Source organism: Lissotriton vulgaris, chromosome 5 (assembly GCF_964263255.1).
Source record: "Lissotriton vulgaris chromosome 5, aLisVul1.2, whole genome shotgun sequence".
Classification (NCBI taxonomy): Eukaryota; Metazoa; Chordata; class Amphibia; order Caudata; family Salamandridae; genus Lissotriton; species Lissotriton vulgaris.
In genome coordinates, this window is record NC_141693.1 from 2,022,583,379 (window position 1) to 2,022,595,908 (window position 12,530).

Consider the following 12,530-nt stretch of genomic DNA (forward strand, 5'->3'; position numbering starts at 1 on the left):
TATCGGGTAGTGTATGAGGAGAACACGCTGAGGTGTTATGAGCAGAGGATATGAACTTGGTAAATGTGGTGAAGATGGTAGAGGTGGATGAATAGGGCTTGTAGGCATGTCCTGTTTCTTAAGAGGAATCTTATATGCCGGGTCCTCTAAAGGAAGTTTCCGTTTACATGGTGCCTTAGCTAAAACATTTCCAGTATCTGGATTTAGGTTTATCCTCTTTTGTTTAGGGTCTAATTTTTTTTCGAAAAGCCCCAAGGGTAGGTTCCGGAGACTTTGTGAGGCTTTATTTCGTTTTCAACGTCGAAGGTTTTTGTACCAAAGCAGTCTTACCTTTAGGAGCGGAAGGTTTCGGCTCCGAAGCATGTTTATCTTTCGGAGAGGAAGGGTTTGGTTTCGAGCCAGTCTTGTCTTTCGAAGCAGAGGGTTTCAGATCAAAGACGATGACTTTGGACGACTCGTTCCTGAGCCGGAAGGCATGACTGTTTGTTTCGGTGCCGGGCCAGAGGGCAGGACATTGGAAACATTGTCTAGGAGCCGACGAAGGCCCTAAGGTAGAGATGGTGCCAAAGCTTTATGCTTGATCGAAGAGGTTTTGTGGGGTAAAGAGTCTTTAGTACTCACTCTACCCTCTTGCAGAGACACGCCTTCTGACTCAAATCAATCTCCAATTCAGAATCGGAATCTGGAACAGAGGCGGCTTCTTCCTCTTCTGCTGCAGACGCTTCAACCTCTTCATGTTCGGATTCCTCCCCGAAGATATCAGGATTTTTTTTTAATGCTTTGGTGTCGCATTTCTCTTCATTGAACCGACGATCACAGAGTCTTTTTGGACTGAAATGACCACCTGGCGTAGCAGTCTTCTTCCTTGTGCTCCGGTGAGAGGCACAAGTTACAAAGTTTGTGTAGGTCAGTGCACGGGTACTTGGAGTGGCACCAAGGACAGAATTGGAACGGAGTCCATTCCATCCTCACAAGGGTGGACCGAAGAGGCTAGGCCAAAGGGACGCCCATGATGCTTCTGGCCGAAGGTAGAGTGTTTCCCCATTGATTTGCTACCTGGAGAACAGGGAAACGCGTACGAGAACAATACCGTCCAGGGTACAGTAGATTGTGCACCGAGGGGAACCCAAAGGAAGGTTTCGAGCCAGAGCGCAGCAATACCCTTCCGAACCCGATGGCGGAAAAAAACAATCTAACAATGGAGTCGATGCCCGTGCGCACTATCACCGAAAGGAGGAGTCACCTTATCTAGTGACTGGAAATACTACTTAGAAGAAAAACAACTTGCAAACATCGGGACCCCAACTAGATGGCAGGAGTATGCAAAGCATGTGTATCCACAGCACACATGACTCGAACATACCTATTTTCGGTCTTTTGGAAGGTCATCTGAGAAAATGAGTAGGGAATCCTATAGTGCTCAGTCATATCTGCCAGAGTACAGCCACTAGCAGATTTAAACACTATTTGCCATTGAGCCACAGACCTATCCGCCCACAGCATCCATCCTCTTACTCTCTTTTTCCGATGGCACTGAGGTTTGTGATTGCGGATGGAGGTTTCTAATACATTGCAGAGTTTTGGATTCAGACTTAAAAATACAGGGTCTTGTTTGGCAGGCTTGTATTTCTTAAGATGCAGAGTAGCCGACTTTAACATGGCTGGAGTTAGGGACTTCTCTCCGGTAAACAATGTAAAACCTGGAACAAGTGGCAGAATTGGTTTTGGAGAGGCCCAGGGTTGCAAAGTGTCTATTATAACTCTGAATGTAGAATAAGGGACCTCTATTTTAATTTTGAACTTTACTGCACTTCTAACAAGGACATCCAAGAGTGTCAGAATGTCCTTCACCAGGGATGATCTAAATAGAGAGGCCAGAGGTGATGTAGGAATTTACGAAGTGCCCATTGTGGGGTTTCTTGAAGTGCACTGAGAGGTGGAGGGTGTATTCCTCCGTTTACATGTGTCTGGGGAATGAGCTGTTGAGGGTTCCGACAGTCTTGGGACCCTGGGAGTTTTGTGTAGCACAGGGTAGCACCGGGTGTCTGGTGGAGGTGTTAAACTGAGTGGTTGTATAGAGACTTCTACAGGACCTCTACAGAAATAACAAACTGTGGTGGTTTAGGCATCTTTAGGAAGAACTCCATGAGAACATGTTGACAGCAGAGTATAATTTGAGGTTGTAGAATGCGCCTCAGCATTGATCTAACTGTTGATTCTGGTGTCATGGACATTCTTAGAGCCAACATATGTTATTTCGATGTTGATGTAGAATGTTGGGGTCGAGTCTAGACGTCGCGGAGATCTTGCTCTCGAGGCAGAGTGATGTGATGGTGTCATGACATTACTTATCACTTGTGTGGTGAACACTGAGAGAAATAACTGGTCTAGACTTCAATAGAGTAGACGTCAATGGAGTTGGTACCATGGATGTGGTGATTCGTACCTGGACAGTCTATGTGGGTGGAATCGCAGAGCCTCTCGACAGCGCACACATCGGCACTGATGATGTCCACGTCGACCGATGCTCTTGAGATGCGTGAGTGTTTCTGGAGTGATGGTGATGCTTCTAGTGTTTTCCAGGATCTAACTATGGGTGTCTTTCTTATGGGAGGAGCCAAGTGCAGTCTATGGAGCCCTCTCTTTTTTCTTCAGTTTCTTGGGCTCAAGAGTTCTTCCAGTTTGACACACTTAGATATTGCTACTCTGCCTTTGAGAGCCTTTTTGGTAATTTGTTGACAATAAGGACAATCTAACAGAATAAGAAGCAGAAAGGCAGATGGCACAAGTCATGTGGGATCAGAAGAAGCCTATTTTATGCCATAGGAGAGGTGCTTCACAAAGAAGCAATGCATAATAAAGAAAAGAAGTTCCTTAAAGAGTCTTTGTTGTCCTATAAGACGGTGCATGAAGTTGGAAAAATAATTGAAGAAGAATACTCAGAAAAAAAGTCGAACACCTGAAAAATTTCCTAAGATGCTGTCAGCACGAGCCGCAAGAACGAACCGAGGCTGTGAGGCAAACTGCCAGTAGACTGCATTCTGGGTAATGGAAGCCACCTACTTAAAAAGTTTGTCTATGCGGAGTATAGAAGGTGTAACTTTGGCCATACAGTCACCTTTAACTTCATTTTTCTTCACAGTTAAAGATCATTTTTTCACTACATAGCACATTTCTACACTAAATTCTGCAATGTGGCTTATATGTTATTTACAACACTGTAGTTTCCTACAGAAAAATGCAGTTATAACTGGCCTATCAAAGACTTTTGGAGGTATTACTGAACTGTTTAACACTGGAGGGTCTACCTCCAATCTCAGCATGCCTACCTCCAACATCAGTGTGTGCACGCAAATGCACGCAGGGGAAACTATTCTACTGTTATGACCATCCGTGAGAATCCTACAATGCAGAACATGGCATTATCAGATTAAGTAGGTTAAACCAAATATAAGGAACTTTTGAGGATTGCTCACAGGATTATACAGTTGCCTTCAAGGGGCCTCCCAATACAGAGAGAGAAAACAGTTCTCTGTCCTCAGTTCTTCATATCCAACAATCGCCAAGAACAGGCATTCCAGAATTTCCTTTGCTTAAAGATTTTCTAACTCTGCTTTTGAGACTGATTTTGGCATTCACCTGGTGACCCTTTAAAAACCTGCAAATCACTTCCACATGAAAAAATGTAACCTACTGCTGAGAGAAGCCTCTTCAACCATTTAACTTGGACTCTGATGAACAGCATTGTCTGCAATCCAAACAAACTGAAAGTAGTGACTTTGGTCTTCAGTGATCTGCAGTTTCTGGCTTTCTCACCAGAATAAGATTAGATGGAAAACGCTCCCAATGAATGCCAGGTCTTGTCACCTCGGACTTGGCGTCCTAGTCGGCAACAACACTGAAAATCCAACGAAAAATAAGGAGTAGTTTCTGTCCTGTAACTCCAGTTCTGTAGTAGGGGTATCTCTGTTATAGTCATAATCTAGTGAATAGTCCCGCCCATGTGCGTGGACCCCGGCAATCAAAAATAATCTCTTAAGTTGTCAAAATAATGCAGAAACTGCAAAGACACTTAAGAGAGAATTTAAAGACAAATAATGCAGCCTATATCCACAGGCTACACTGTCCAGTACTTCAACTAGAAATTCCACCAAAATTCACCACACACAGTACAGCCTGCTAGTTTCTACCATAGAGAAACCTGCCTCCCCCAGTCAAAGACTCAGGAATGATAGAGAGGAAGGCAGGGACAGACAAGCCCCATAGGCTGCCATTATGTGGCTTAAATAGGATACTGTGCCTTTAAGAGAACTTTCCAGAACTTCTCCCAGTATCCCAGAATGCATAGCAGGTCCCTCTTACTTCAGTTCTTTTTGAAGGCGAAGCACGCCAGACCTGTCGCATTCTTGTATGATGAAAAAAGTCTCCACCGGGGAGGAGGGCGGGCGCTTATGACTATAACAGAGATACCCCTACTACAGAACTGGAGTTACAGGACAGAAACTACTCCTTCTGTAGTAGGGGATCTCTGTGTATAGTCATAATCTAGTGAATAGAATGGCAAGCCCATCCCCACACCAAAGCGGCGGTGGAGAATAAATACATAACGCCACTACTGTGCGAACAAATTCCGCAGCGAAGCCTGGCCAACCTGAGCGTCTGCCCTGGCATCAGTGTCCAGGCAGTAATGCTTAGCAAAGGTATGAACCGACTTCCAAGTGGCTGCCTTGCAGATTTCAGCAATCGGCACGTTACGGAGCAGAGCCGTCGTGGCAGCTTCGCCCCTGGTGGAATGAGCCTTAGGCTTACCTCCTAAGGTCTTATTAGCCTTTTGATAACACAATTGTATGCAGGACACAATCCACCTAGAGATGGACTGCTTCGAGGTCGCAAGACCCGTCCTGACCGATCCATAATTGATAAACAACTGGTCAGACCTACGAATATCCTTGGTTTTATCCAGATAAAATTTCAACACCCTCCTAACATCCAGGGAATGGAGAGACCTCTCCGCTGGGGATGAAGGGTTCTGAAAAAACGTAGGCAAAGTTATAGTCTGGTTGACATGAAAATCAGAAATAACCTTGGGAAGAAATTTAGGGTGAGTACGCATAACAACCTTAGCAGCATGAAATACAGTATAAGGTTCAGTACAACACAACGCCTGAATTTCACTCACCCTGCGGGCCGATGTAATGGCCACGAGGAACGCCGCCTTCCAGGACAGGTGCTGCAACGAAGCCTTATGAATAGGTTCAAAAGGCTCCTTCATCAATCTGGACAGCACCACATTCAATTCCCATGAAGGCGAGGGAAGCCTGACAGGAGGGAATACTTTCTTCAAGCCCTCCAGAAAGTCTTTGATCACAGGGATCTGGAAAAAGGAAGTCTGTGAAGGGCATTTCCTGTAGGCAGTCAATGCAGCAAGATGAACCTTAATGGAATGGACATTAAGGCCAGACTGCGCCAAATGCAAAAGGTAAGGAAGGATGACATCTTCCTTACATGTCGTAGGGTCATGGTTCTTAGACTGGCACCAGATACAAAACCTCTTCCACTTGTAAGCATATGAAGTCCGAGTGGAAGGTCTCTTAGACTCCTTCAGTATGTCCATGCAATCATCGGGAAGATTCAGATGGCCATATTGCACTATCTCAGGAGCCATGCCGCCAAACTCAAAGACGAGAGGTTGGGGTGTAACATCCGCCCCCCGAACTTCGTGAGAAGGTCCGGCCTGCACGGCAACCGAATGTGAGGAAGGAGAGACCGGTGAAGTAGGTCCGTGAACCACCACTGCCTGGGCCACTCCGGGGCGATGAGTATCATCCGAGCTCTGGACCGGGCCAGCTTGATGAGTACCGCCGGAATCAGGGGAATGGGAGGAAAGGCGTACAGAAAGCCGTTCGTCCAGTTGATCCATAACGCATTCCCCAGCGTCCCTTGCTGGAAGTACCTGGAGGCGAAGTCTCTGCACTTGCTGTTTTTGGCGGTGGCGAACAAATCTACGTCTGGAGTTCCCCACCTTGCGAAGACTTCTCCTAGTACTTCGTCGTTTATGACCCATTCGTGGTTTTCCTGAAGCAGTCTGCTCAGTGCGTCTGCCTGAATATTCTGCACACCTGGTAGATGGGTGGCCGTTATCGTCAGTCCTCTGGCCAGGAGCCAGTGCCAGATCGTCTGCGCCTCCTGTGACAGTGTGCGCGATCTCGAGCCCCCCTGCTTGTTGAGGTAATACATCGTGGTGGTATTGTCCGTCTGTACAAGCAGAGAGTTGTTCTGGAAGGACGGAAGAAAGGCCTTCAGCGCCAAGTGAACAGCCCTGAGTTCCAGGAAATTGATGTGATACGTGGCCTCCATCGGTGACCACGTGCCCTGAATCTGCAAAGTCCCGGAGTGCGCTCCCCATCCCAGAACAGACGCATCCGTCACGACAGTCTGCGTGGGAATGTCCTTGTGAAAGGGAACCCCTCTGAGGAGATTCTCCGCCGAACACCACCACTTCAGAGACTGAAGAGCATGCAGCGACAGTCGAATCTTGTCGTCCCAAGATCCTTTCCTCTGATCCCACTGGTCCTCCAAGCACTCCTGCAGCGGTCTCATGTGCAGCCGTGCGTGTGGCGTCAGGAAGATACAAGAGGCCATCGATCCCAGTAGAGAAGACACCGTCCTCACTGTTGTAGATGGAGTCGTCATAAGAGCCTGAGCCTTTCGAAGGAGTGATAATCGTCGCTCTTCCGAAGGAGACACGCTTGCTGACAGCGTATTGATGGAGGCTCCCAAGTACTGTATGCATTGGACCGGAGTCGGGACAGACTTGGCCATGTTGATGTGCAGCCCCAACTTGTTCAAGAGAACGCACGTCTTCTGGAAGTGTGCTCGCGCTTCCGAGAAGGAGGATGCCTTGATCAAACAATCGTCCAGGTACGGGTAGACGAACACCTTGTTCTTCCTCAGGTGTGCTGCTACCACCGCCATGCACTTCGAGAACGTTCTCGGCGCAGACTTCCGTCCGAATGGGAGTACTGTGTATTAATAGTGATTGGTGCCGACTTGGAACCGCAGGAACTTCCTGTGTTTGTGTGCAATGGGCACATGGAAGTAAGCATCCTGTAGGTCTATAGCGCAAAGCCAGTCCCCCTGTTGCAACTGAGGGTAAATCTGATGCAACGACAGCATGCGGAACTTTTCTCTGCGAATCCATTTGTTTGCCTGTCGCAAATCCAGAATGGGCCTGAACTCGTTCTTGTCCTTCTTGCGAACCAGGAAGAACCGGGAGTACAGACCTCTTCCTCTCTGAGACCGAGGTACGTCTTCTATCGCCCTTTTCCTCAACAGGATATCCGCTTCCGCCTGAAGCTCGCGCAGCTGAAACTGCGAGCTGACGGGGGGAATAGCTGGAGGAGGGCTGGTGAACCGAAGACTGTATCCATTGCAAACAATATTCAGCACCCACTTGTCCCGAGTAATTTTTCTCCACTCTGCCAGAAAAAGTTGGATGCTTCCCCCTACCGGAGTGGGTAACGGATCCGGGGGAAGTAAGTTCCTAGGGCCTAGGCCCCGCCTGGCCCTTGGGCGCCGGAGCCGATTGCTGGCCTCCCCTGCCCCTCTGCCGCTTCTGGAACGGCTTCCGGAACTGCTGCTGCTGCTGCTGGGAGTGTCCTGAGGCCTGTCCTCGACCTCGGCCCTGTCCGCCGAACCGCCGTTGGAAGGGGCGGTACTGCTTCTTGGTCTCTTTGGGCTTTTCCAGGCCCACAGCCGTCAGCGTTTCGGCCTCCGCCTTCATGCGGGCCATTTCATCATCAGCATGTTTCCCGAAGAGGGTCTCACCGGAAAACGGCAGATTGGCCACCCTCTGCTGTGCGTCCGGTTTCAGGGACGTAAGCCGGAGCCATGCGTGACGCCGCTGGTTGATCCCGTGGCAAAATTCGTGAGCCGCCAACAGGGAAGAGTCCGCAGCCGCGCTGATTATCTGGTTGGCTACCAGCATCCCCTCACTCAGGACTTCCGTGAAGTCTTCACGCTGCTCCCGGGGCAAATGCTCCGCAAAGCGCTCAAGGGAGTCCCAGAGGGCGCGGTCGTAGCGACCCAACAAAGCCGTGGCACTCGCCGCTTTCATGGAGGTCGCGGAAGTACCACAAACTTTCCTTCCTGCCGAGTCCATCCATCTCGATTCCTTGTCCGGGGGAACCGTGGAGGTCGGGGTGGTGGCATGCTGCTTGCGGGCCGCCGTGACGATGACGGAGTCAGGTGGAGGCTCAGCCCTCAAAAAGGCCGGATCCGATTCGGGAGCTCGGTACTTCTTAAGTAATCTCGAAGGGGCCGCCCTCGTCACAGCCGGGGTGAGAAAGAGCCATAGCAGGTTCTTCCAGGCCCGGCACCAGGGGCAGGAGAGGACGAGACAGATGCCTCTGATGCAGCGTCTCGAAGATGACCGATGTCTTCGGCGTAGGCACCGTCAGGGAGATGCCGAGCTTCGCTGCGCCCCGCAACAGCACGTCCTGAAAGGCCACCAGGTCATCTATCGGGGACACTCTGGTGTCCGGAGACCCCGATAGGGTAGGTGAATAATCCCTGGTCCCAGAGGACCTCGTGTGAGAGCGAGACTCGCGCCTCCTATGGCGGTGCCTCGACCTCGTGGATGATCTGTGCCTCGATCTGTCCTTCCGCCCAGAGCGGGAGCGAGACCTGCCAGCTCGTGGGCGCTCCTTCGGTTTGCGCGGAGGGGTCTTCCTCGGCTCATCACGAGGCGTCTTCGGTTCCTCCCGGGGCTTCGGTTTCGGAGTCCCCTTGGGAGGAGCAGGCAGGGACGGCAGGGAAGTGGACCTCGGAGGAGGAACCTTCGGCTGCGGTGCGGGCCCATGCGGAGGGACCGGGGGTGGAGGAGTGTCCCCTGAAGGCAGTGGTGGTTTGGGCGGAGGGTCCTCCTTAGGCACGGGGGGAGGAGTCGGAGTCCTGGGCCGGGACGGGGTGTACACTTCCGAGTACACCGAGCCCGATTTCCCTCCAGGCGAGGGGCGCGGAGATCCATCCCCATCCGCAGGCGACCTCTTCCTCTTGCGACCACCGCTGGAAGCAGCGTGACTCCTGGGACAAGAGTCCCTTCTCCGCCGTTTCGGAGCAGGTGACCTGCTCCCCGACGCGGACCGCTGTCTGCTGGACGCAGAACGACGCTTCTCCGGCGTCGAATGACGTCTCCTGGACTCCGGCGTCGACCGCCGTCTCCTCGGCGTCGACCGCCTCCTCCTCGGCGTCGAACGCCGACTCCTCGACGTCGACCTTCGGCGTCCTCTCGACGTCGGGCGGTCCGCCCTCGACGACGAGCGCCGCCGTCGCCTTGATGTTCCCGACGTCGAGGAGCCCCTCGACGTCGATCGGCGGTGTCGCCGCGACGGAGATCGACGGTGTCGCCTCGACGACGACCGACGGTGTCGCCTCGACGGCGAGCGCCGGCGCCGCTTCGACGGCGAGCGTCGATGTACGTCACTGTGCCTTCGGCGTCGGTATGACCTCGACGTCGACGAAGACGATGACGTCGACGGCGGCTTCGACGTCGGTTTCTCCTTCGCCGTCGAGCCGTCGCGCCGTCTCGACCCGGAGCCCCGGGGAGAAGGGGAGCACGCCGTCGTCATCCCTCTCGACGCCGTCGTCGATGCCATCGACGCCGACGGAGAATGGGATCATTGGCTGGACTTCCTGCCCCCGGGGAGCCCCCCAGGGGCCTCAGCAGAGGCAGAGGGATCCCTCCCAGACTGCCCAGACCCACCTGCAGCACGTTGGCGCCTATCCTCCAGGCCAGCCAGCCTGATCTTCAATCTGTCCCTGAGGGTCCTAGCAGAAAGTTGCTGGCAGATAACACACTCCTCAGGGCCATGATCTTCTGGAAGGCACACGATGCAGACATCATGGGGGTCGCTTTTGGCCTTCTTCCTCTCACATGCTGGGCATTTGAAAAAAAGGCCAGGCATTTCGGAGCCCCAAAACGCCTAAAAACAGCACAAAAGTGAGAAGAGAACACCAAGCAGTAACAGCAACACTTTTAAAAGTTAAAAGTGCAAAAAACGAATTCAATAAACCCTTGTAAAAGGGAGAGCTCAATGCCAGGGTCCTGTAAGCAGGAGCCGGAAAAAAGAACTGAAGTAAGAGGGACCTGCTATGCATTCTGGGATACTGGGAGAAGTTCTGGAAAGTTCTCTTAAAGGCACAGTATCCTATTTAAGCCACATAATGGCAGCCTATGGGGCTTGTCTGTCCCTGCCTTCCTCTCTATCATTCCTGAGTCTTTGACTGGGGGAGGCAGGTTTCTCTATGGTAGAAACTAGCAGGCTGTACTGTGTGTGGTGAATTTTGGTGGAATTTCTAGTTGAAGTACTGGACAGTGTAGCCTGTGGATATAGGCTGCATTATTTGTCTTTAAATTCTCTCTTAAGTGTCTTTGCAGTTTCTGCATTATTTTGACAACTTAAGAGATTATTTTTGATTGCCGGGGTCCACGCACATGGGCGGGACTATTCACTAGATTATGACTATACACAGAGATCCCCTACTACAGAATAATATCCTCCTTCAGCATCTCCTATCTTCCCATCGGTCTAAAGACATCAGATCTGCAAATTGCTCCACTGACACATGCAGCACTTTCATACCAGCTAAGAAGTGATCGGGGGATTTTACGCTTTTGAAGAAATGCTGCAAATGTCTGGAAGGATCTTTGTCCTGAGAATCCATCCGTTAGCTATGTCCATGGATGTAAATCCGTATTTGTAAAGCGCGAACTACTCACCCTTACGGGTCTCAAGGACCTGGGGGACGTTGTGGAAATTAAGTGAGCTACATGGTGCTGGGCTGCCACCGGAGCAGGGGATTGAACTGTGGGCCCTGTGCTCCGAAGTCAGCTGCCCTGGCCGCTGCACCACACCGTTCCACTGGATGATGTTGATTAAGTAGGGTGGAAATTCCTGCGTACCTGACGGTGCAGGCAGACACAGCAGGACAGACTTCTGGAGCTTACGAACACTGTACGACAAAGACTCCCGGCTGACCAACAAAGGACAAGAAATGCATCAAGCAGCCCAACATGGGAGAATGAAAGCAATAAGCAATAAAACATTGAAGAACATGGACAGTGGCAAACTAAGATTACAGCTAAAAGCCATGAAAACCTCAAAGAAAGAAGGGACAGGCTAGGATGTTCTTATCTGATGTCAAATGCCATATTTCTAAGAGACAAAAAATGAAGAGTGAGAAAAGGAGTTCAATTTAAAACACAAACAGAAGAGGAGCAACACAGAGCATTCTGTCAAGGCATGGACTCCATTCTTACCTTCTTAGCAGTGGACCTGTCAGAAACCAAGGACGTGAGGAGCTGCAAGAGGGGCGTGAGGCGATAGGGGAACATTCCACACACACTGTCCAGGAGAATGCCAAGCCCAGTGGACGGTTCCTGTAGGCAGAAGAGAGACAACTGTGGTGGCTGATGGTGATGCTTGGCAAACTTCTTGGCAAAACTCTGCAGCATATACTCACTTTGCACACCATCAATCCACGCTTTTACACTGCAATTACAAACGTTGTGGGACCAAAGACTGTTCATGCAGACAGAAGAAAGACAAATGTGGTGGCTGTTGAGAGTGCGTGGCATACTTCTTTGCCAAGACTCAGCAGCATATACTCAGACTTTGCACACCGCGACACCACGCTTTTACACTGCAACTACAAACATGGAGGGCCCAAACATGGTTCTTAAAACACACAACAGCTGCGTTATTAAAGAAATGCTGCATCCAGCAGTTGCTTAAAAAACATTACTGACATCAAATGTCCTCACATGGGATTGGGGAAAAGAGAATTCTATTACATTTTGTTTTTGGTCCCCCAAAGGAAAAGTTTATCATTAATTTAATAACGTTTGGTATGAGCACCCCTTCAAACTCTAACCAGCCAGAAGCCACCCAAACCACATGGCTGGCATGCACACAATCAAGAACATTTGATTTTGATATCGCCATATTTACAGCGCATACATTCTGAAAATAATCCTGCCCAGGAGTCTTTGGGCATGATTACCCCCAAGTTGCTGCTAGCTAGTGGGGGCATTGCTCAGGAAGGATCTGTCTTTACAGGGTGAGGAGGGGAGGCTGTGGATGATGTGGAAAGGACATCAATCCACAGGTAATGGGCCAGGGTTGAGTATTCCATTTACTCAGGATGAATATCCCAACACACTAAGCTTCTCTGATGCACTTAAATATTTGAAGCATGGTTCCCTCACTCCTATGCTTCTGAAATAAGGTCCTGTCACTCATCTGTCTCAGCAATACTTACCGTACTCCAAAAGAGTTCAGGGAGGCTAGGGGCTGCCAGAACTTCACACGCTGTGTCTATCAGATCCTGCGGAAAGGAAGAAGGGGACAGCATTAGATGCCTTAGTACTTTCTCTGAGTCTGAGTATGATCGCCACAGTGCTCTGCAAGATCTTTCTTATAAGAAGCAATGCTAGCACCAAAGGCAATTGTGTGGGCTTTGGTGCAGTG

At 50.4% G+C, this 12,530-nt stretch overlaps 1 protein-coding gene across 2 annotated transcripts in view; it reads right to left on the reverse strand.

Moving 5' to 3' along the window:
- Nucleotides 1-12,530, reverse strand: part of NUP188 (nucleoporin 188) — a 1,272,194-nt gene that overhangs the window by 1,005,469 nt on the left and 254,195 nt on the right. For both annotated transcript variants that reach the window (XM_086924860.1, XM_086924859.1), the window contains exons 13-14: nucleotides 12,322-12,387; nucleotides 11,321-11,440 (exon numbers count right to left, since the gene is read on the reverse strand). In XM_086924860.1, coding sequence (XP_086780986.1) covers nucleotides 11,321-11,440; nucleotides 12,322-12,387 — 186 coding nt within the window. The remainder of the gene's footprint in view (nucleotides 1-11,320; nucleotides 11,441-12,321; nucleotides 12,388-12,530) is intronic.